The 26,195-nt window shown below is 36.9% G+C and overlaps 1 protein-coding gene across 1 annotated transcript in view; it reads left to right on the forward strand.

The window, feature by feature from the left end:
• The window catches only part of TOX (thymocyte selection associated high mobility group box), a gene marked incomplete at both ends in the record, with an annotated part of 305,768 nt that overhangs the window by 136,413 nt on the left and 143,160 nt on the right, over positions 1-26,195 (forward strand). Inside the window, one exon of the mRNA XM_084230243.1 lies at positions 18,223-18,288. Coding sequence (XP_084086369.1) covers positions 18,223-18,288 — 66 coding nt within the window. The remainder of the gene's footprint in view (positions 1-18,222; positions 18,289-26,195) is intronic.

The raw sequence follows: 26,195 nt of genomic DNA on the forward strand, positions 1-26,195 counted from the left end.
AGTCACTAACATAGCTTTTTTTTTCTGTCTGATTCTATAGTGGTAGATGCATGTCATTATATGCTTGTCAAAACTTACAGATTGTCCACACCAAGAGTGAATGCTGATGTAAGCTGTGGACTTTGAGTGATAATGATGTGTCAGTGTAAGTTCATCGATTGTAATAAATGTACCACCAGATGTCAATAGTGGGGGAGGTGGTGTTTGTGGGTAAAGGTGGTATATGAGATTTCTCTGTACTTTGCACTCCATTTTGCTGTGAATTTAAAGCTACTCTAAAAAAATCAAGCTTATTATTTTAAAAGAGTTAAGTAATATGCTACTTTAAAAAGCAAATATACTAATGTATGCTTTTCTATTTAGGAAGGAATAATCTTTAAATACTTGTAAACATTGGGTTGTTTATTTTCTCTAAAATAACCAGAGTACTTTGTATGCATATTACTTGCTTATGCATTTAGTTACTTGAACATTTTGAAAGGTGGGCTAGCTCACAGAATGGCTTCATTTCAATGTATGGAGAAAAATCCAGATCAACTCCTCCCAGAGTTCTTTCTGTCTAGTGAAATTATTTTTTTCTCAACAGTACTAAGTTACTTTGTCTTCTGATTCCATCCAAGTGAAGTGGCTTTAAACTCTCACTTCCAGTTATCCATTGGGAAGATTTTCTTTGTGAATTGCCTAGTGCCATCTAAAATTCCATATAGTCTCCTCTTAAGCACTTGATATTGTCCTGAGACACTTCTGTGGTGCCCAGCGACAACATTCCAAGTGACTGGAACTCACAACATTGTTAACTAGTTAAGTCGCAATTGGGAAAATAGATGTTCCCTTAAAAATGTGGAATATGTAATTAAGAGGACTTATTAATGTATATTAGCTGCTCTTGCTCTTCTAGAAGATATCCGAGGCACAGACTCACTTTCCTTGGAAATACTGAAAAGATAGCTTTTTAGTGTTTTAAGATAAAGCAATATTTTGGGGAGGTAAGATATGATAATGTCTTTCCCCGCCCTCCGAGATTGTATATACATCCTACAAATCTCTCTCTCAAAGAACACTGCATATAGCTAATTGATATTCAGGAAAACTCCTTAAAAATAGTGATTAGTGTGAATTAGTCATAAATATGTTTTTGTTACTATAAAGAATTGTCCATTTTGGGCAGATAGCATAATGTGGAAATATTCATTGTCCTGAGGACTGATGAAATGAAATATCAGTGTTGATATTCCAATATGATTTATGAAATTAAAACTGCTATCTACTCAGCATACTAATGTTTTTAATGAAGATGCAGCATCTTGCAAATAAATGATTAGTTTTGCAATGAGAGGATAGAGAATCCTAATTAACAAGTCATTAATTTTTCTTAGAGCTTTTAGGTTTACACTGTGACAAATGGCAGATTTTATATGTCATTTCAAGAATTTATTCTGTTATTCTGTACTTGCCCAGAGTAATTATAACCCCAAAGCTGATGTAATGCCATGTGTGGTTATTTTGAACAAGTGGCGTGGTAATGATGAGGGCTTTTTCCTTCATGTTTTGAACACCAGACCCAAATAAAATAAGAAAATTATTTCAGACTCTACAACACAGCAATAACGCCCTCCACCCCAAAGCACCCAGAGTAATGCTAAAAGATTGGTCATTCATCTTACTGGAGAAGAATTCAGCAAAACAAAAATTTTAAATTTTAAATAAAAATTCTAGAATTGATTTAAAGATGGCATAATAAAAATAACCATGCCCGACAGTTTTGGTGTTCATAGTTTTATATTTTTGTTTTTTATCTTGTCATTGCTTCTAACAGCAGACCCCAATGCTTGCAGAATATGGCCAGGCTTATTCTTACACTATAGGTGGGCCAGCGAAGGTATGAGCAATGAAGTGGTTCCAGTATAGACTCCAGCCACATGCCACTGCTCCTTCTAATGGACATGACACAGAGGTGATCAGATAGCCATGATTTGAGTAATGCACGTGAATTTATTTTCAGTTTCATATAGTTGATAATAAGTGTATGTCTGAAAAATAATTGCTGAAAGATGTCAGATACAGAGTAGCAAGAAGCAAAAGAAAACATGTAAAGTGATAACAAATTAAAACATTCTAAACTGGTACTCTTCTTTTTGCTGAAACTCTATTGCTTCCTCATAAAACTACCATTCACAAAGATGAAAGAGATTTCTCACATGATGTTATTTAAAAGACAGTTTTCCCAAATTATTTCCCTCACACTTTCCCAGAGAACTACTATTTGCAACCTGCAATGAAATTGCCAGCAGTGTAGTTAGTATTTCTTTTGTGTTTGTTAGGTGAAAAAGATGGTTTTGTGTATATGGAAAGGGATGGGCCTATTCCACTAGCAACATGGTATGAATTAATTTCTCAATTAGCCAATTAATAATCTAGACAGTCTGACAGCTGGAATGGGGGCAATACTAGATTCTAAAGCAAATATCCGCTTTACAGGTTTTATAGCTTAATTTTACTCAATTCTTATTCAGGACGAAAGGACAAAGATGCTCACAGCAATGTTTAAAATGTTGCACCATAAAGAGGCTTGTAGTTAGGTATATGTTTGGTATGACTAATAGTTTCGTCATACTCAGAAGCAAATATATTTAGAAAAAAAGAATTTCCCTGCGTACTTCACTGATGAAACTCATTAAAAGTTGCAAAAAGCATAACTACTGAACAAAATCACCATATTCTCCACTATCTCTGAAAGAGGGAGCTGTGGGATTTAATCTGCATCCCACTGTCAAAGGGGGTTTCTCGATCAGTTATTAAAAAAAGTTTTGAAAACATACACAAAAGGTTTTCTAATTGTTTCTATAATTTTTACATAGAAATGATTTGTATGGTTTACTACACTAGAATTTGGCTGTAATATGCATTAAGTGTAATTATTTTTTCTAGGAAATATAAATGCCAATCATTAAGGAATAAAGAATTTCACAAATAAATTCATTTCATATGGGGGAGAATTAGTTACCATAATGTATTGAGAACTTTAAACAAGCATTTTAGAATACACTGGTTTTTAATAAGCTTTTAACTTTTTATTAATTTAATAATTTAAAAGATGTCTTTGTATTCTAAATCACTGTAAGTAGAAAACTTCCTGTACGGCAAGTCCCTATCCTAAACCATGATTCATTATCTAATCTTTAATCAGCAAAACTTCTGAAATTCTGAGACACTTTCTACAATACTTAAGTAAATTGTTTCACAGTTGATTTCATCTCTTATCTCACAATTTGCTATGAAAGTGACCAAAACCTCAAGCTCAACCCTTGCCATAAACCAGCGTTTCTCCTGGCAGTACTGCTGTCATAGAGGCTGGATAATTCTTTTTCAGGAGGCTGTCCTGTTCACTTTAGAATGTACTGGAACATCCCTGGCCTCTACCCATTAGATGCCAATAGTACCCCTCAATTATTAAATCAAAAGGAGCAGGTGCAGAGCTGACCCCAGTTGACACCACTTCCATACATCTGAGATGCATTGTACCTACATCATGATATTATTAAATAGGTAGAGCAAAGCAAGACCAAACCATTGAAAAAAAATAAAATCTAAATAAATCTCTAACTCAAAAATAGATTCAAGCAATGTTAATAATTATCTAAATAATTGAATTCCTTTTAACTATATAGTTAATGTGGTTGCTATTACAGAAACCCTTCATTAAATCATTCTTATTTCTTAAAGAAGGTTTGACTAAATACTAGTCTTCAATGCTCCCTTGTGAAAAAAATGTAAAGAGGAATTATGGAGAAAATAGCACATGCATGAAAAGTCATAGACTTTTCTAAAATGCACATCCACACTCTTTTCCTTTTGAACAATCTGGTTGTAAAGATGTGGTCTTTTAAAAATGCATAGTGCCTCCCTAGTGGCCTAAGGGTTAAGCCTCAGTGCTATCAGTGCTGTGGCCTGAGTTCGATCCCCAGCCAGGAAGCTAACCCATGCATGGTGCAGCGGACCTCTCCTGTCTCGCTTGCTGTTCCCCTCAGCAGTGTATTTCAGTAGATTTGCTTGTCCTGCTCCCCCCCCACACCCCATAAAAAGTGCCTCCCATCCCCATTCCCCTACCCCCCCAACCTCATATTTGGTAAATCCTCTCACCACCCACACCTCTGGCCTATACCCCAGTTCTTCTACACCAAACTAAATAAAATTTTTAAAATATATAGTTTACAATCCACATAAAGTTTATAAAGTATATGCTTTCAGTATATACATTAATTAGCTTTTGAAACCACTAATACAAATTGATTATTATCAATGCATATGGATGCAATGGGTATTGTGAAATTTTAATATTAAATATTAGATGTGAAATATTCTCCTGTCTATGTCCAAAATTTTGCTTGAATTATGTAAAATGGGAAATTGCACTATAACTTTCTGAAAAAACTATATTCATTCTGAAGAAAAAGCATCATCCGGCTTTTAAAGTAAAAATCTACTGTAAATGTTGAATCTTGCTCTAATGCTTACTTTCCATCTTACTAACTTCAATACATGTTTAAATTATTTGGTCCAAGTTTAATATCTCAAGTAACATCAAAGGATTTCTTGGAAAGAAGATTCATTAGATATATTTAAAATATGTATACCATGCTTAAAACTATTCAAAAGACATTTCAAACAAAAAAGTCCTGAATCACTTAATCTAACATTAATATTAATTGACTTAATGGTTAGAGAAATATATTATCCCAGAATTTTTCACAGCAAATATGAAATGTGCAAAAGATATTAATAATGTAGTGTTTCTTAAAGAAGGTGAAGTAATAGGTTACAGAGAAATAGAAATTACATAGTTTCTTTGGTGTGAACTTCATAAGAAACACTGATTGTTGAAACAACTTGAGTATCTAACTAGGTTATGTGATTGTTCAATTAGAAGAAAAACTGTAATATACTTCCATAAAATACAATGAACAATTGTTATCATATGGACAATTTAACCCATTAAACTAATAAACTATGGAAAATAAAATTCTATGACATCTATATCATACTACTATATATTTAACTATAACATTTCACTTTTTATGCTAATGCTGCCTGAAATCTTTATTTTATGTTAGAAAATTTGCCTGAGGCAATTTTAGTGAATGTGATACAATAAAGTTTACTGAGTAATATTTTCTCTGTAAATTAAGAGAAAAATTCAGTAATGCATTACATTTTCAGACAACTTCTCCTCATTTTTATGTGGCAGTTTTTATTATTGTACAGTAATTGCTGCTCCACTGTGTAATCTAAAATAAATAAAAGTAAAGTAAAAAACATTTCCAGAGAAAGTTACTTTATGCATAGACATAGCCAATTAATATGTACATATGTAAAGAACATGTGTATATATATACATATTTACATGCACACACAACACATGGCACTCTAAAATGGATTTCATTTACTTAGTGATTACATTATTTACTGTTGTCTACTCCACTGTTTTTCTCAATATTTAAGGTAGAATCTGCCTTACATATAGAGCAATAAAAATGTGTACACATCATTTTCCGTATTAAAGCCCTTTTCACACAAATTTGGGGTACATTGAGCTGATTTTTTCCATTACTTTCTGCATATTGATCTTTTCAATTAATGATGGAAACAGTCAAACTTGCCATGAGGGGGAAGTACCGAAGTTTCCAGAATGTTGCATAGGGTTTATAGGTTAAGGGTGTTACAATTTACAAATACACTTGAAAACGGAATCATTTGAGTCTGAAATTGCATGAAGAAAGTCTAATTCTTGTTCATGTTCCCTAGATCAGTCTGCCAGCAAGTGTCAGAATCATGACTCCTCGCAGGTCTCATTTCAAACCCACTGTATGATGAAATCTCTCCTAAATTCTGTCTTATTCTGTCATACCTATAAGGTAACAAGAGGCCCTGAATTATTCACAAGCCACCTGGGGAAAAGGGAGGAATAATTTGCACTCTGCCTGCCATTCCAGTTGGCTTTTTGCTTTTTGGAGGTAATTCTGAGAGCAAGATAGTCACCAGCAGCTTGATGTTGGTGTGAAAAAATAAACAAACTTGTTTTGGAGCAGCATGGTCACAATCTGCTTCCTGGAACTGGACTTGCCCACTTAGTATCCAAAAGCTTTTACCTATTATCTAAGCCATCGGAGAATGAACTTCTTTTCAAATTATTCAAACTAGAGGGATTAAAGAAAATTCAGTCCCTGTGGAACAGGGAGAAAATGGCAAACTGGAGTGTGATCTGGTTTATATAAGCCATTTCCATTGCTCCTGGAGGATCCATTATTTTCATGAGCGGAAATTGATTTGGAAATGAATGCACATGGAATAAATGCTACTGCAGAGAAATGGAATGATGGCATACCTGAAAATGCTTTTAGTTTTCATGATAATGTACTGAATTTATTTGACAATCCATTCAATGCTTTGGTAAATAATGTGCTGTATAATAAGTGATACACTAGGTATATGTAAGTACTGGGGATAGAAATACACAAAGGATGATACCTGTCTTCAAAGAGTTCAGAGTCCAGTGTAAAAGTAAGGTAGTGGGACCTCCCTGGTGGCCTAGGCATTAAATCTCAGGACTATCAACATACTGCAGCCTGAATTCAGTGCCCACCCAGGGAGCTAACGCTCACATGGAGCAACAGACCTCTCTGGTCTTGCCCCCTGCTGCTTCCCTTAGCTGTGTATTTCAGTAAAACCTGCCTGTTCTGTTCCCCACTTTGTCTGCTGGATCCTCTCCCCCCCACCCACCACCTCTGGCCTATAGCCCATTTCTTCTACAAAAAAATTAATAATAATAATAACAACAACAAAAATAGTGAAAGAAAAGGCAGTACCGTGAGATCAGGCTGATGTCATGAAGTGAGAGATATACAGAAGGGGGACTCTAAATCATCCATGATAGCAGTGAAGCTGGCTTTCTGGTAGGGAGATTCTTCTTACTTGGGAGAGTCCAAGTTTATGCCTACCGTTTACTCTATCAGTAATAGTACTTCCTGTTACTCTCAGATTGTTTCAGGATGATTGACCAATTCTGTGATCATCTTATTACTAGGAAATGAAAGGGAAATAATAAAAAGTGGGATCTAAGAAGGCATTTCAGTCAGAGGAGATAATAGGAAAGAATAGAGGCAGGGATTTGTTGGCCACTAAACAAGACTGAAATAAAGAGTGACATGTAATACAGGCAAGAGTGATATTACCAATGTTTAAAAGTTGGCATGGGATAGCACTGACCATTTAGAGTGGTCACCAGCCATAAACAAGTGATACAACTTTATGTGTCAGATACTGAAAAAAACTGTAAATGTTTAGTGTTCCAAACTAAATAAGTTGGAAAATTATCTTGAAAACCTTAGGAACATTGAAGAAGTTCAAGCATTGGAGGAGCAGAAGGAAGACCAGTTGAATGTATTTGAACTGGATTAGTTTAGCTCATCATGTAGTAATGAGAAAAGTAAAGACTTTGCCTTGAGTATCTACTAGATAAATGTGTTGTGCTATTTGCTTTTCCACGAAGGTCTGGTCCTCATATAATCTTGTGACAGTGACACTAAGACTCACAGAGGCCATATGTTCCTCAGTTCCAGAGTTACTAAGTGACAAAGAGTGGTCTCAGAGTCCCCTGTGGATCATTTGACTCTTCTGCCTCTGCTGAGGACTGTTCTGGCCCAGTGATGGTTGACTGTAGAATTGAGTATGTACTTGCAGGAAATGGAGATTTCCATTAAGTTTTAGGGTCACTAAAATAATAGGATGGAGTTTGCTGTCCTGGCAGCCATTGGCTTGGTTATGATATTGGTTAATCCTCTAATCACTTTGGGAGACCTAAAACTTTCATGTTGATTGACACTCTTCTTTTGTAAGGATCTTGTTTCCCTATGGCAAATCTTCTATTGGACACTTTTCTACTGTCATCAGGCCTGGCATTGAGGCCCTTCCCTACCCCTTCCAAGAGACTTTATTTTTTTAGCCTTAGTTTCCTTATTGGTAAATGACAGGGTTATTGTAAGAAATGATTGATTCATCATGTGCATTTATGTGTACCTGACACAGTATAGCAATTGATACATGATAGTTACTATCACTGAGAATGGGGCCCAACACACACTGGATACAAAATGAGCATTTGTTGAATGAATGAATGGATGAATGACTGATCACCACATTGTTATCTAGGAGTGTGTCGATTACCATTGAATGTGTAGCTGCAAAATCTTGCTAAATGGCACCACGTAGTGATATTTTCTTTTCTCAGTTGTTCAGCAAAAGGGCCTCATGTGTGCTATTCCAGAAAGTAAAACAAAGGAAACTGATCAACCCTCCCCTTGGAGCATAAATAAGGCTTTTAATAGAAACAGACATGCTGTTTTCAGCAACAGGATTTCCAGATCAGCTCAAATATATTTCTGGCAACATATTATGCTATAAAAAGGACATTGTTATAAGGAAGGATGAAGTATTGGGGAGAATACTTAAAAAAGTCTAATGGGCATGGGTGTATGATCTAGGAGGAGGAGTTAGAATTACTAAAAACAAGAAGACAAAAGAAACTTTGGAACAGAAACTATAAATACATATAGTGAGTAGGCCTTGAGAAGGGGACATCTTATATTAAATCAAGGAAAACTATGTCATAATCTTCATAAAAATGTAGCTAAGTCAGCAGGAAAAGTCTCATGGGGCCATATAGTATTTGAGGATGGTAAATAAAATTTAGAAACTGTACTTCTTTTGATGCAACAAATGGATTAAATAATTTTTAATTTCCTTAACATGAAAGACACCAGTCAAGTTTTGCTTCCTTTCACAATGGACAAACCCATGCTCAATGACTTTTTTGAAGGATTTTTTTTTTTCCTGCTGTCTATTCCTGGAGTTTAAGATGCCACCACATTTTCATTTAGAAAAGAAAAACTATGTAGGAAAAATTAATGTCAAATATGATCGCGGGAAGGAATTAGAGTGGATCCAGGCTGAACCCCTTGTATTTCTAAATGGTCAGCTTTGTCTTAAATATACTGAAATATGTTTTCACACCTGTCCTGCCATTAGGAGATTTTAATTACCAAAAGTCTATTCCTGTAACATCATCGCTATATTTAGTCACAATGTTATTTTCTGAGAAATAATAAGAGGGAAGTGAGAATCTCCATCTTAATAGCTCTGTACCTTCCTATTTGAATTTTTATTTGGTACTACCACTTTTAATCTCAAAATTTTTCAGTAATTGTGTTCGAATCTTTTTTAAAAAGTTTTTACCCCACTCAGTTGTCACCTAACTCAACTAAATATAACTTCTCTGTTCATCTTTTTGATGCATCTATTATAAAAAGTCTTAAGACATTTTCAATGCTCTGAACTTTGAGTCTCTAACATTTTTCTTGTTTTGAGGTTCCAGAACAAATCATGTACTTCCAGATCAGACATGTGTAGAAAAATAGTCTCACCTTTTCTCTGCATGTCAGATATTGAAAAATGTTCACTGTGCTTTTAAAAAGGAGTACTAGCAATAAAAGAGCCAACCTCCCCAAAGTAATTACTTTCATTCTTTTCATTCCACATTTATGCAGGATTTGGGTACTATGGTAAATGAGGTGAGAGCTGATATGATGTGGAAAGAAGTGAGCTTAGGTAAGGATTGCCAGCAAGTTTCAATGTACTTCTCAAATTGTTGCATTAGTAGATGGGTTCAGAAAATTTGTCTAAAAATATAACAAGTCAGAGGAATGTTCTGAACCAATTATTTGAGACTTCGCACTGAGTTTCAAGTATATAGTAAGTTTCACAACTTAATGCTTTAAAGAAATTCAGAAATGTCTAGAGAATTCATTTAAAAAAAAAGTCTCCTATGTGGAATTAGAAATCACTGTTCCTGATTTTCTGATATTAGACTCTTTGTGGAGACCTTTTGGTTTTGTGTATCACGCATGTTTGGTTTTCTTGTTTTTGGTTTTTTGTGGTTTTTTTGGTTAAATTTGTTTTCATGAAATTCACCAGAATGGCTTTGGAATGATAGTTAAGTTTTATCCACCCATTCTTTTCTTTATTAAATAATATATAATGAAAATGGATTTGTGTGTGTGTGTGTGTGTGTGTGTGTGTTGGAAGTTTAGGGTTAGTGAAATTGTCTGGAAATTTGCTTTCTTTTTCTTTCAAATGGAATGATGTTTTCATGATGTAGGAAAATCTTGCTTCTATTTATTACTAATTCATAAGTTTCTGTCTTTGCACAGGAATTTAAAATAGAATTAGTGACTCAATATAATACAAGCAGAACAAAGAGGGGATAGATTAGATTGCTGTCACTTACTCACTGGAAGCCATTAGGCACTGCCTCCATCCATGTTCCCTGGAAAGCAGAGCCTATATTGAAAGCTCCCATGTTAATGCTGGGAATACCAGCCAGGGAAACAGGGTAAGGGAGAAAGCAGCCAAGATAGGGAAGTAGGAAGAACAAAATGTAAAGTGCATGTTTCCAAGCTGCCATCATTGCTGATTACTGAGCATCAGACTTGTCTAAAGAGGAGCAGAGAACGCCTTGGGATGAACCTCTCATGGGGCTGAATTTCCCCCATACTCTCAGGGGCTAGTGTTATCCAACCCCTCTGTACAGATTCCAGGGAAGACAGAACCTTTTCGACTCCAGCCTAAGAACAGGGAACCTCTTGATAGAAGTTGGTGCCATGCCTGGGACACCTAAGGCTGTAGCTGTGGTGACAACAGAAGTGGTGTTGTTAGGGGGAAAAGGATGTCCCAAAGCAAATTCCATATAGGCTTCGTGGACTCCACCCCCACCCCAGGTCAAAGCCAAAGACACTGGGAACTCCACATCCCATCCCCATCCCCACCAAAGGGAAGGTGGCTGGGACCTGAGGGTGGGGTTAAGCAGCCAGGTGGATACAAAAGGCAGACACATGGGCTTTGGGGGGCGCTCCATTTTTGGGCTCTCGGCCAGCTCGGAGCGTCCGGCCAGCTCTGGGAGTGACTTTGGGTTTCAAGGTCGTCGGATGGGGTAGGACGCATTAAAGACTTTATTTCCCTATTTTCTCCCTGAGTTGTACATTTTCCTTATTTCCTTTCCTCTTGTAAATAAACCTTTTATTAACCCTTTTGTGTGTGTCTGTAGTAGAGTATTCATAAGTCCCTTTAAAGCGCGCGGGTGAGGACCCACAGCCAGAAACCCGTTTAATATCGGGGTTGCTCTATAACAGTGTGACTGGGGGCTTCATGATCATAGAAATTCTGCCATTTCATGCTTGGGAACAAGCAAAGACCAGTGGCCAAATCCTGTGGGTCATGGAGCCTGAGAAGATCTGCAGAACATGTGGTTAGATCCACCACAGACATGATACTCAATTCCTTTGTATCTCAGTTTTGTCATCTGTCAAATGGGAGTCCTAAGAGTTGCCATATTACAAGGTGTAGTTACAAAAATTAAATGACTGAGTATAGTTCATGTGCTTAGAAAGTGCCTTCAAAGAGGAATCATGATGGCATCATTATCCTAAGTGTGGATTCTAAGATGACGCTGAAGAACAGAATGAATACATCTGGTGTTTGTTAAATGAACAGTGCTTTGTAGCCATACCATTCACAGCGGAGGGAAACCTACTCATACGGCTTGCTTTGAGAGCCAGGCCACTGAATTCCTCAGTGCTGGCAAGGTTCAAGAAAAATGCCTAGAATTATTGAAACAGTTATCAAAGTTAACAAAGGTGATGTACAATTCTTCCCCCAAATAAATATATCTCAAGGACAAAAATGAGATAATCAGCTCAGTTCCAATACAAAAGTCTAGATTCTAAGTTGTGAGTATGGTATCCTTTTTCACTCCCGCCAGGGGGTGTCTTCCAAGCAGCCTCTTTCCGCCCAGATTATATGTTCCCTCCAAGCCATTCAGATCTGCAGCGCAGTGCTTCCCACGCAAGTTCGAGTCACAGCAGCGCGGCAGAGAGGGGTTGCTCCTGCTGGTTCAGCTCTGTGTGTTCCCAGCTTGTAACATGCATCCATTCGAAACACTCACAGAGTAGTACCTCTCTGAGCTTTCTTTTTTCTTGGGTGTTGATAGCCTGTGCTTGGCGGGTCTCCCTTCCTTTCAGCGTGAGCTCTCTGGGCGCCCACTGTGCTCATCATTCAGCCTGGCTCTGTATTTGGCAAACTGCTTAAATTATCTTGCATGAACATGTTCGGCCTTGAAGCTGGGAGATAAATAAATATTCCCTTTCCAGGGTACCCTGACATTTTTCCTTGAGAATGGCAGGCTGCAGAGTAAGAGTTGCAGTTGGACTTCTGTTTTTATTGAATGCGTGTTACCAGGAGCAAGCAGCGTCAGGGCAGCTCTGCGCATGTGCACGTGATCACCCTTCTCATTAAGCTTGTGGCTTTCAAAATGCTTAGTTCTATATGAACAGCAAAAGTCTCTGAGAGCTTATTGCCCAAACTTGTTATTTCTTCCACTACCCCCCCAAAAAAAAAAAGGCTTGTAGTTTTTTACTGAGCCAATCAATACAAAAATAGATATTTTATTTTGAGGATATTACCCACTCATAATGATTTATTATAAAGCATCCTCTAAGAAATGTCAAATTAACTCCCGGTTATAAACATTTCCATTTTTAGCTCTCTAAATAAAGCCCCAACCTATCAACTATTCCTTCAGAAAACACCCAGTAATATAAGGTTTTCCCTTTTAAAGGCGATACAAAGTGGTACTGTTTTATGAAATCCTTGGGGTCCCACCCCCCACACCCCCACCACACCCCCAGCTGCAGTTTTCTGGTTTCCTTCCAATGGTTTCCCTAAAAAGATCCCATTTCCTGTGTCAGTGCCAATGATTGATTTATACTTCACATTCTATCTTTGATTTTTCTTGTTTTAGTGGTTTTGGTAGCTTAATATTGCCCATTTTTGTTCATCATTCACTAGATTCCAACAGTGTTGGATGTCTGCTTTCAGTTTTTAAATAGAAGAAATAATAACTACTTAGTTTGAAAAGCTCTTTGGGATTATGGGTTTGGTTAATATCCTCTAAAAACAATTTCAAAAAACTGTAGTAGAAGATTATAAATGACTTTTCATGTGATTGCATCCCCTGGTGCTTTGAAATAACAACACAATAAAGAGTATAAAGGCACTTGGTCAGAAAGGCTAATCCTGAGTTGATGCCATTTACATTTAGATTTAAATAAGTCAGACTATTTATTCTTTCAAACTTTGCTGCAGTTTTTAAATTGAGCATAAATGAAAATTAAAAGTTCTAGTATGCTTAGGTACATTTTGAAAAGTTAAGATGCCTGAATTCAGTTGACTTCTAAAGCTATTATCTATGATAAACAGGAAGGAGGGAAATGTAGGTGGTTGTTAATGAAACAATTTTACTGCAATAATTATTAATAATGTTCATTGTTCAATGTAGAAGGAGAATGCAAGTAGTGCAATGCAAAGGCTGTGTCTTCAAGTCTGTGGAGTATGCAAAGGAGCCATACACAACTCCTGTGTATGGGTGATGGAGTACAAAGCAATATATCATGTGAACTCTTCTACTAGAAATCCAGACCTCAGTTCTATTCCCAAACAGGTCTTGTGACCAATAGCAAGTTCTGTGTCTTTAGCCATAGAATGAGGGGTTCAGATATAATGCCTTCAGAGACCGCTCCAAGACCAAAAGTCTGGGTCCTACTTCAAGTGGCAATTGGGCATAAGCCCAGGACATGCAATGCATTCTAAGAATGTTGGATCAGTCTGAGGCCTGCTGAGATCCCTGGAAACAGTTCCTGGACAGGGTGTGTTTGGGGGAAGTTATGAAAAGTGCAACTGAGGCATTAACCTGACCACCTAAGGTCAGGTTGAGAGGAAGGAGTACCTCTGCTGGGATGTTGGCATTTTTTTTTCCCCTGGGGGTCCAGGAGTTTGTTCAGCCACAAGAGGAATGATGAAGCTTTAATGACACACATATATATTTTGGCTTAGCAACTCAAAATTGCTCAGAACATATAGCCATTTATAGCCTGGTGTCTTGCTTCCTGGCTACTCTATATGTTTATTATTAAATAAAAATCTTTGTGGAGTTGTGTCCTGGCCATTTTTAAGAATCGTGTTAAGAATCTTTCTGATAGCAATCAGTTTTATTCCATTCTAAACTGTAAAAAAGTTAACCCCTTTCAAAAGCCTTCAAATTATTTTCTAAAAGCTGAATCTTCTTTCTCTTTGAAAATTTACTACCTTCATTAGAAAGATAATCTATTTAGTCAAGCAAATATTATATAATTTTTATTAATTAGATGAGAAATATTCCCTGAGGGTTTACTATGTGCCCATCTTAAGCTACAGAGATACTAAGAAAAATGAAGATGTGGGCTGTGTGCCCTCCAGTAGCTCAGTCTGTGGATCCCCAGACCCCTTTGTTATCAGAGCTATTATCTTGGTGCCCAGGGTTCCTGCTGGTCAAGCTAAAAAATAGAATCAGGCAGGGGGTCTCTCACCAGGGCAAAAGTTCTGGTATAAGGAACACACTGGGAAACCAGTATCTGATGAAAACAGCAGGCAGACATTATGGCCAGATTAGCAAGATCAGCTAGAAAACCTTGCTTGTAAAGATTAGCAGAGAGTTAAGTAAGAATAGGGATTAGAGATAGTATGCTTTGATTAGGGGCAACTATGAAGCCCCTGAAGCAATAGCCCTTTGTCACTCCACCCCAGTTTACATCCTGATAACACAACCCCCACTCAAGAACATTCCTCCATGTACTTGCGCACCTTCTCTGAACCTGATTCTAAATAAATGAGATGGCCCATAGATCAAGGCTGCACTTTTTTAGGTGCAAGCTCCTTGAGACCTGTCTCTCTCACTTGGACTTTGAGTTGTCATTCCTTTGTCCCGAGCCCTCCCAGTGCTGCCCTAGGAGGCGACAACAGTCCAGTGGTGCAGTTAGTCCCCAAGCAACTAACCTGGGGGAAGCAGAGGTTGGCCCAGAGGAGCCCAAAGACCAAAGACAGCCTAACCCTGACTAAGGGGAGCTGAGTATACGGTATAAGAAACACTTCGATGAGTGAAAGGGGAGGAAGGCATTCTGGACACAGAGCTGTGAATGTGTATGGATGCGCACAGGATGTGGGTGTGGTAAAACCAGAGACTTTCATAGCACAATCAACACAGCTTCTGCTCCCACAGAAAGAAAGCAGTAGCATGAAATAGTTGTCACTCGTGTGTTTCTACATCCTCGGTTCTCCAGAAATATGCTTTTGGAGGAGTTAAGAAAATCTTGATCATAATTAAAGAAATCACTGGATTTTTAGTTCACCAGAGAGCTAGGAGTGACAATCTGTGTACTGAGGGACAGAGAGGAGAGAGAAGTTTATTGTAAGGAATTGTTTCATGGAGGTGTGAAGTCCCAAGATCTGTGATTGGGGAGCTAGAGACCCAAGAAAACCAGTGGTGCATTTTCAATCCAAAAGCCAGCAGTTTTGAGCCCTGCAAAAGAGTTGATATTTCACTGTGAGTCTGCAGACAGGAAAGGACTGATCTGTCAGGTCAACAGTGAGGCGGGCGGAGCTTCCTCTTATTCTCAGGAAGGTCAGCCTTTTTATTCTATTCAGGCCTTCAAGTGACTGAATGAGGACCATCCACAATAGGGAAAACAATTCTGCTTTACTCATTCTACCAATTCAAATTTTAATTTCATTCCAAAATACCCTCACAGACACAGGTATCTGAGCACCTGTGACCCAATCCAGTTGACATGAAACAAACCATCACATATCCTTTCGTCTTTTAAAGCTTAATTGTAAAGCATCTAGGGATGTTCTGCCAGTTCGATGACTAAAGCCACAGTTCACCATGATTATTATTTTTGTGAAAGTGTCACAGTATCATAGGAATTCTGAACAATATCTCATAGTCTTTTAAATTTTGACAACATTCAGATTTGATGATTTATTGACATTATTTTCAAAATTGATGGTTAATTCATCATTATGATTCAGAATGCATTTTTATGTTCTGGTAGTTAAATACATGCTGCTGACTTTGAATCCCAGCCTTTCCTCTGGAGAGCATGTAACTTGCAGCATCTAGTTTAGATTCTATGTGCCTTTGTATATTCACTTGTAGAATGTCAGAAATAATAACATCTAACTCTTGGTTGTTGTGAAGATTAAATCAGTTAATACATGTAAGGATACCTGGTAGGTGACAGGAACACAGAATTTACTCAAAAATGATTATTCTTGTAGCCATATGCCTTTTATTGTAAGCTACTGCTTTGCCATGGTTCAATATTACTTCAGCATTGGTACATTTTGAGGAAAGAGGTCTAATCAGAGCAGTAACATTGAATGTGCTCAATTAGCATATGCTTTGGATAGACTAAAACCAAAACTTCAAAGCCTTAGTTGGCTTGAGAATAACACCAGATTTAGAAAATGAGTTATAGAAGATGAAATAGAAAGTAACACATTTATAGAATGTGCACAGGCAGTGGAGTATTTGATTCACTTCCTACTTCTGTTCAGTTTAATTTGTTAAAGTCAAAGAAACTGTCCATATTTTAAATAGTTTTTTGGCATCTTAACATGAAATACATTTGCAAACAAAGCAATTGTGGGTGGGGGAGGGTGCATGCTGAAGGTTTTGAGTTGTTAGGAGTAACAGGCGATTGACTAGGCCTCAACTCTCTAGGTGAAAGCAATCCCCTGACTGATGTAAAAGCAAACTTGGGTAAGCACTGGGATAGATGCAGGCTTCTTGAGCCAGTTGCCAAAGCAACAGAGATGTCCAGCTATCCTTTTCTAGGTGTGTTATTTTGGACTTGTCTTAACAACCACATCATTCAGTGAGTGATTTCTAATGTTTAGATAAGTTTGTTCATATAACATGAAATATATTTGCAGGGTGATGTGAGAGGAAATCCTTCAGTTCTTTGAACTTAACCTCTTGAGTGCTTCAGTGTCCTCAGGGAGGTCTTTACTTGTTAACGTTATGTTTATGTGAATGTTCAGGGCGCCCACTGTTCCTGACTGCAGTTCAGAGGTTCTGGCATGTCCCTGGTGTTTGTACAATGCTTTTAAGCTAGTAGCTCGTTAAGTGGTAGAATGCAATATCTAGAACTATTTTTTTTTCACTTTGGACAGTATAACCTATGTATATAGTATTGTGTATTTGCACTTCCATCAATAACCCTATTCTTTTGAAATCTTAATTTTTTAGATTTCTAAGTTCCCATGTCTGAAATTTGTCTAACAATGAAAGTATATTCAGACTCAACTCTTTGAAGTGGTCTATATTAGTCCATTTGATTATTTCCTTGGGGAAGTTCTTCCTCTAACTAAAAGGGGAATGCTTTGCCCATTTATCAAGTGACTAAAGGAGCTGAGGATTAAGTCTGAATGGAGTGATTACTGCTTTCAAAAACCCAAATAGTGAAAAGTATGTTGTTGTTGTTGTTTGAGCTATTCAGTCCTTCTGAAATTGCATTGCCCGTGAAATTTCCTTCTCCCATCTTGTTCCTAACTTTTATATTTGTGCATGAATTTCTATGCATTCCAGTACCTTAATTCTATGTCTTTGAAAACTTCAGAGAGAAAAAAATTAATATTTGAGCCTGTGTATTTTTGTTATTCTTTGTCATTCTTAGCCATGGGTGTAGTGGCATGTGCTCTTTTCAAATATTATTATAAAGTTAACATTTTTAATCATAAGTCTATTATGGTGAAGCCAGTTTTAGTCTATTACGAAAACTGCACTTTTTCATTTTTGAGAGCTGAACTTAAAATGCATTGAGCTGTGCTTTAGTGTATTTTCCATTATCCTTTTCTTTCAGAAATTGTGCCATTCATTTAATACTTCATTACAACTGAGCTGCAATATGTATACACGGTGCACAAAATGAGCCATTTTGTTTTAAAACAGATTGCAGATGAAAGGAAACCATTCATTTCTTGCTTGCTCACTGTAATTACTAGAGCACTAATTACTCCAAATCACTGACATCCAGGGTCAGGAAGGATGACAACAGAAACATCAAAGAAAAATGTGGCTCACTTGCTAGGACAGATTTTCTGTATTCCCAACCACACTATTTTTTTTTTTCGTGGCTACTGTTTTCCAGTTTGATGGTGGGGAGAAAAAAAAAAAAAAAGACAGCAAACATGCACACAGTCAAGATTGCTGAATGTTTACTATTATTTCATTCGCAGTTTGACGGTGAGAACATGTATATGAGCATGACAGAGCCGAGCCAGGACTATGTGCCAGCCAGCCAGGTGGGTTAATTAATCTTCTCTGCCTTGTTTCAAATTGTAATTAAACAAATTCAAAGAGTTGCATTGCAAATGAGTAGCACTATCAGTAACTGCCGCAATCAGGAATAATCATAATTTATAAACAAAGCATTTAAGCCTTGTTTCCAGTTAATGAGATAGAGCTGATAAAACACCAGAGTTGGCATTTGTTGAAAGATACTACCTTGTTTCCTCTCCAGAACGGCAAGCAGCTGTTTTGCCAGCATGATCTTTCCTAAACAGTTGTTTTACCTTTAGGAAATAAAGTCTTTACAGGTGCAGGTTATTTGTGCTTCTGACTGTAGACGAGTTAATCATTATAAGCTACACATGTCACAAATAGCCTTAATTATCAACCATTGGGGCACTTTTCAATAAAATTTACACTTACAAGCGAAATCACATGACCAGGGAGTGCTCTATAACTGTTTTCAGAAACTACTGGGTGGGTAGCTTTCAAGCCCAAATGCATGATATGATTGAAACCCTTCAAGGGCATGTTTGTATCCATTTCACTGGGAATGGTTGACAAGGTACTTAATCATGAGCAGTGACAACAAAAGTCCAATGAAAATGTAAATTGTTATATTTATTAAAGTAAATGCTTGGCTATTTATTTTTGGATACTTAAAACCAGGCCCTTTCCTCCAGCAAGGGCATGTAAAGCAAAATTATAACTGCCCTAGGGGGCCAATATAACATAATATGAAAGCACATTGTAAGCGAAAATAAATAAATGAGTAAATGAAAGTGAGGGAGAGTTCACAGGAACATTTTGTGGACTCAAACATATTTTTTTCTACAATAGTCAAACCACATGGTTGCTTGGAGTTTCATGTATCGGTAACTGTGGCATAAATTCTAACATAGCTTTCAATTCCTACTTATCTGTGTAAATAGATTTGGTCACTGGGTGGTAGGGGGGTAAGCGAGAGTTATAAAACTCCTATTCATCTTCATGGTGGTTATCATGAATTAAACCTAATGTATATGTTAGGGGTTCTCTTTGTTGGGCTTTGAAATTTCTCGAAGAATGAAATGTCTATGCTTAACTCAAAATACAGGTTGGCATGTCTATCCATGAACTTTGCATTCTGCAGGCATCACGTACACCACCTTCTCTGGCAGCCATTCTGGAGGCTACCCTGAGCTGTTCAAATGAGAAGGTCATCACTGAGTTCAAAAATCCAGACTACATTTTCTTCCACTCAGCTGAGCTGATCACTATAAGAACACCTTTGGAAGGCTGAGCTTTGCATTTAGGATTCTTACTTAACTGAATTCATTCAGCTAAGTGGCCTCCAAGATCCATAGGTTGTTCTGAATAGGACTGTTTGATTAAAAAATGAAAAATGTTACTATTAATTTTCTTCTAACCATCAATCCCAAAACTGTACTGACAAGTTTAGTATTACTATTAGATTAAAGCAACCCGGTATCATCTCTTTGGTGCCTTTAGGGTTTTGAAGTGTAAGAGCTAATTGAATTTGTTTGAAACAGTAGAAACATAAACTCAATAAATGATTGCTGTTATAAAGCAGCTGCTCCCTTTCAGAGAATCATTATGTCCGTCTTAAAGACTTTTGGATAAAGGATTGGAAATTCGAAGCATATATATCATAACAGCTTGGCTCCTTGGATTTTCAAATTCAAGTACAATGGTTAATATGAAGCCCTGATGAAAGTCAAACAGCTGACATTACTTTTCTTAATATTTCATTCAAGAATTATTAAGAATGTTTTAAATATAAGTGATATTCATGAAGAAAGGTAAGGAGTGCCAAATACTTTGGCTTCTTTATAAAGATGCAGCAAGTTCATGAGCCAGAAGGAAACTATTTTTTTAATAGTATGGCGTGTATGAGAATGTTTTTAGAATGTGCCATTTCAAAATTAGACCGATATAATACATACTCTGAAGTGGAATAAACTTCACAAATTATCCTAGTTAAATGACCTGAGCTAAGTTTTACACTTAGCCTTCCTTTTGTTGACTAGACTATAGTGTGCTTACCGGGTATTCTTTCAGGACATTTTAATCAATTTATCCCTTTCAGCAACCATAAATTAGATTTTAGTCATCCTGTAGGAAAAAAAAGTTTTGTTCCTTTTCCTATATAACATCAAACATCTGCATAGTTTAGTAATCCAAGACAACTTGCCTCATAGCATCACTCAACAATTATAATTCCTGTTCAATTTTCAAATCAGTACATGCTTTGGGACTTATAGACTAAGTTGCTAAGTAGCAACATATGGTGCACTACTGCTCCTGTGATGTTGCTGCAAGCAAATAGCATAATTCTAAACTTGAAATGATTTTTATAGAAAGCCAATGCTGGAATGGCTCCAAAAATGGAAGTACACTGTAAAAATTAATGATATTCTTTTAGACAGTCCCAAAGGGCTCTTTGGCACTATCTACTGCATGCATTTTGTACCTCTTAAGCTAGTATATACAAACCCTTCCATTTTTTGGCATATAATTTTGCAATTGATAGGCAAATTTTAAATTGAATAGTCCACGCCATTATAAGCCTGGCAACTATTTAATAAAAATCCGTGACATTTCCACTTCTCTCTGGTTCCATTCTCGAAATATTGATTATTTTCTCCTACATTAGCTATAAGTGTTCTGGTCACTCAGTACTTTGAGGATCATTTAAGGTTTTCTTACTCTGGATAAAATGAGAAGCATATAACACAAGATTTCTTTGTGTGTTTCCAAACCCCAGCTAAGGACCCTGTGTGACTTGATACCTCATGAACTTGGAGGTCCCCTCCTGTATAGTCTGTGGAATAATGTGAATGGATTAAAGTAGTGAAAGGAAAGCCAGATGTGAGTCCCACCATCCATTATCAACTCTCTCCATTGTCATTCTTAACTCGTCGTTTGAGTGACCAACACAACAAGGAGGAAGGGAGCCAGCGTTCTCACCTGAGCTCTGACTCCAGAATATTCTAGGCCCAATCAGACACACATGCTGTGAGATTCTTCTCTTTCCTTAAAAGTCTCAAGCCATGTTCTTCAGCCCTGGGTTCACAGTACATTCTGGAGGTCCTTATATGCACTTGTACTCAAGTTGTAAATATTCCTTTGAATTAAATACATCAAAGGAAACAGAAGAGGAGTCTGATTACTTTTGCTTGGAACTTTCTATAGCCTCCAGGTTATTATGATTCTTTTAAGTTCTGAATATGTGCATAACTTTTCTTCATGATATTCTTCTATGGCAGTTTCAAGAACATCATTTTCTATAGCTAACTGTTTATTCCACACTTTGTGCCCCTACTAGCACCATTTTCTGCCGGATCTCTGGACATAGGAATTCTTCTTATGCACACCTAAGTTGGGTTACTGTGTGAAAAGGTGGAAGAAGGACTGGTCTTTTTATGCAAAAAGTCATCGCCTGATAGGGGAATTGCAAGATTTTTCTGGTATCAAGTCATGGAGAAGCTTTGGTCATCTGATTTAGCCACGTTTTCCATAAACTCATTCCTCCTTGTCCTTTGCATCATTAAACCATTTCTTTTTGTTTTCTATGCTTATTGCTTTGCTTTCTCCTTCCTTCCTTCCTTCCTTCCTTCCTTCCTTCCTTCCTTCCTTCCTTCCTTCCTTCCTTCCTTCTTCCCTCCTTCTCTTTTTCCTTCCTTCTTTTTTTCTTCCTCCTTTCACGAGCAATTATCTATTAAGTGTGACTAAATTTTGTTGTTAATTCCAGACATCACAGTAAATCCTAAATATTAAATGACCTGACCTTCACATTGTGATCAGATTTCTCTTTGCTTCTTTTCTTTCTCACTAGCATTGTTTCTTAATTCATCTTTCAAATCTCAAGTTTAAAAAAAAAATGATAAAATAGAGCAATATTATTTTTTCCTAAAATGTTACAGCTAAGCATATGACATACTTTTCATACCATATTTTTTTTATGTAAAAGTTGAAGAACATCTATAGATCCAGGGAAACTCTTTAATGTGAGTTTCAGATTTGATTTCTAACTCCACCAGCCACGTGTCCCTGACATTAGTTCAGACTCAACATATCAACTCATCAAATTGCAACTTGTCACCTCCAGTTTACACCTTCACCCACAATCATTTTTTTGCCAATATTGCCTGTAATCCTAAACGTTAACACCACCTACCCGGTTACCTAAGACAGACTTGAACAGTGTCCATTATCACTCAGCTCTGAGTTAATTCTAGATAGTGTGGATTCTACTTTTCTGCATAACTTTTGAAGCTGTCTCCCTTTTTCTCCAACTTGTAGGGTCTCACGGTTTCTCATTACATCTCCCCTGATGTCACATCCATTTCTCTTCTCACTGTTACTATATTACCCACGAGTCTTCCCTTCTTACGCATTCTGTCCTTTTCCAATGTCCATAAGTTGGAGTTATCAAGGTGCATATTTGCCCCCCTTTGCATATAGCATATTAGAATTGATACCAGGTTCTCATCTTGCACTTTTGATTGTGAGCTCTTGAAGGTAGGACTCGGTGTTGTTTCTTTCTGGATCTCCTCTACCTAGAATAATGTCTGTCATTTCACAACATTATTTCTTGAGATATGAGTAAATGAATGAAACTATTTTGTGTATTTATCACATTAATTCTTTAAGTCATTTTGCAATGATTTCTTAGCCCTACATTGCAAATAGTAAACCTGGCGCTGACCATTGCATCCTAGTAATTCCTGCAGATATCACTGCCTGGACACATTAGTATGAGGCACCAGCACTGCCTCATCCTTGAAGAATCATTTCCAGTATAAGACTCACAGAATGAATGTGATAATAAACTAGATAATCATAGGCAGTTATTCTTATAATAATATCACGGTGCTGTTTGTCATCAGTAATATAGAGACAATGAAACCAATAGGATTCCCCAAGTTTCTTTTATGTCAGTATTTCCCCAAATACGGTGTTATAATTTTAATCTTTTGAGATTTGCAAGCATATTAATGAGTACATGTACATTTCTCATGTTTTCATAATGATAAAATTCTCTAGTTGTAAGTGTAAATGAGGTATGACAAAAAGGTCTAGAAAGTGTAATATTTTTAGACCATTTTTGAAAAAAAATTTCTCCTGATTGTGGGCCATAAAATTGCCATGGGTGTGACATAAATCTGAACTGTAAATTAAGCCAATTACTTCTAGATTGGCTCCTTTAGGCAGAAATTTCAGGAATAAAGTCGACTTGACTTTTTGACCACTGACCCACTAAAAAAGGTAAAACTGCCATGCTTTGAGTAATCTAGTTAGTCCAACAAAGTCTGGCATCTTAGCAAGCTCAAACTAGTTACTCAAACCAGTCTTCAGTGTAACATTCAAATGATTACTCTGTGCAGTCCCGGAGGTATTCATTACAGACAAAATTGCTCTTGTTGCCTTGCATACAAGCTGAGTTTTCAATGGGAAATGAAAGGATGCCTGGAAAAATAGGCCACCTAATTAAGTTAAACTACTCTAGCATTTGGCTTGACATCTTCATTACTCAAAATTAAAAAGATGCTTCACTTGAGCACACAAGTTACTATTGTTTATGTTGTTTTCTTCCTAAATTGGCTTCTTACATGGAAGTCTGTTTTTCAGAATTATATCTTGAAAGAGCTCACATATTTCCTACAGTTTATAAAAATGTCTTAATAGCTGTATGGATCCTGAATACTGGCGCCATGCAAATATATATCTTTGGGTTCTGATAGTGAAACATACATCAGTCTTACTGTATATTTTCCTGATCTTTCACATATCACTTGGAAGCTGGTGGTGGCACTTTAGATGACACTTTATCCACCCAACCTCTATTATTTGTTTTTATTATCTTTTTAGTTGGGTTTTGACCCTGTTAGATAGAAATGATCCTTAGCCTAAGAAATAATGAATTCTTAAAAAAAAAAGTAAGCAGACCTTAAAATTTAAACTGAAATTTATTTGTCTAGTAGAAGTGTTTTATATCAACTGCTTGAACAGCGCTATTTTGGGAACATTTTCAAACATAAACACATGTAGAGCATACCATCTACTGATTGCCAGTTCCTACTCATTGACACTAATGAGGCTGCTGACAGGTTAAATGTTGTGTATCATATACATTTCCAAGCTGTGGGATTTGTGAATATAAGACTCATTTTTTATTTCAGAAAATGAATGTTTGTTGCTGAGAATACTTGGGAATGTTATTATAATTGTCTAATAGTATGTTTTTTCAAGTAGTAGAGAAATGCATTTCAGTGATAAAAGTTATGAAAATATCTGAATGGAGTAGAACTGGTGGTAAAAACAGGTTCTCAAAGCACTGAGATTCATTTGGAGGAATATTTCCCAGTGGACAACAGCGAGATCTTTAGGCACTGAGAAGATGTGTGGTCCTTGTCCACAGTCTAACTGGTTATACAGATGCATTGGACACATTTTGCAAGCAGCCCTTGGGCTTGTTCAAAATTGTAATTTTTTTGAAGATTATTTTTTTAGCACATGACCAATTAAGAAAAAGTAAATGACCTGTCCTCTTAAGTTTTGCAATGTATAAATGCTAGATCCCCCCAACCCCCCAGCCCTTATTATAATGAACAAGTCACTAAACATGGTCTAGAAGATAGGTACAGCATTTCAAAGTGAAGAATAGTAATATGCTGAATGATTTCATCTGATTATGCCATCTCTGGTTCCAAGACATTAAAGATTGTTCTAAGCAAACAAAAATTTTAATTTGTCTATATGTCAAGTATCAGCAATTTTACCCACTTTTAGTATAAGAACATTGAGGCTTGGAAAAGCTGAGTTTTTTTTTTTTTTCCACCCACCCGTAACTCTTCTGAGACCTCCTTCTTCATCTCCTCATCTGCCACCCCAAACACCTTTAAAAAAGTGTCAAGTTTCCCTTTGCAGTTTCAGTTCCTCGGTTTTGGAGCAGACTTAGCTAGACTTCCCAGAAACACAAGAGGGTTTCAGTTGAATCTTTATCTATAGCCATATATTTTTTCTTTCTCCCGTGTATTTTTTCTCATCTGTTATTTTGCAATTTGGATATAAAAATTGATAACCGTAATTGCATGACATTATCTGACACTTGTCTTTGAAAATGCTTCCCATACATACCTTGATGCTTTTAAGTTATGACTATTGAGCCTTTTCATTAGCTGGAAAAGTCAAAGAAATGACTTCTTGATCCAAGCATCAAATTACTCAAGTGGAGTAGCCCACCTCAGAACTCACTATGGCCCATGGTCATGATTTAAGACCAGTTCTGAAGGCTTCTCTGCATGAGAATGGGTCTCTCTCCATCAAGAAGAGCTAAGCCAGTGGTGAGTTTTTTTCTGAATTCAAAAGCAGAATGACTTGGAGGGATGGGGATTGAGGGCACCCAGCAGGATTGCAGCACTGAGGCAGGGCCAGCAGCCGGTATAGATGTTTGCTTCAGAGAAGTGTGGACTCATCTGTGCTGTGAGCACCAAGCTGTGAACTTCTGCTCTGACTTAAGTTAAACTACTTGTTTGTCAGAGATAATGGTAAGTTTTAGTTTGATTTAGGTTAGTACTCTCCTACCCCCAACATAACGAATGAATTAAATTCATAATAAATAACAGTAATACTATCTGTCAGTTGGCAGCTACTTTTTCTGGCAGGGAACTAAGCAAAGACTTTGTATACATTATCTCATTCAGTTCTTACAGCCTTTCTGCAAGGATGAGATGGGTAAACCAATTGGTTAAACATCAACTACATAGTAAATATCAAAGCTAGGACTGACCTGGGAAGGCCTGGGAAGGCCTAAGGCGCCATCCTTGGACAACTGGTCTTCATTTTATTTTAGAACTTCAAGTTCAGAATGTTCATATAGTAACATCAAACCTTGTTATGAGTCTGTGTAACAAAT

Source organism: Talpa europaea (genome assembly GCF_964194135.1).
Source record: "Talpa europaea genome assembly, chromosome: 3".
Lineage (NCBI taxonomy): Eukaryota > Metazoa > Chordata > Mammalia > Eulipotyphla > Talpidae > Talpa > Talpa europaea.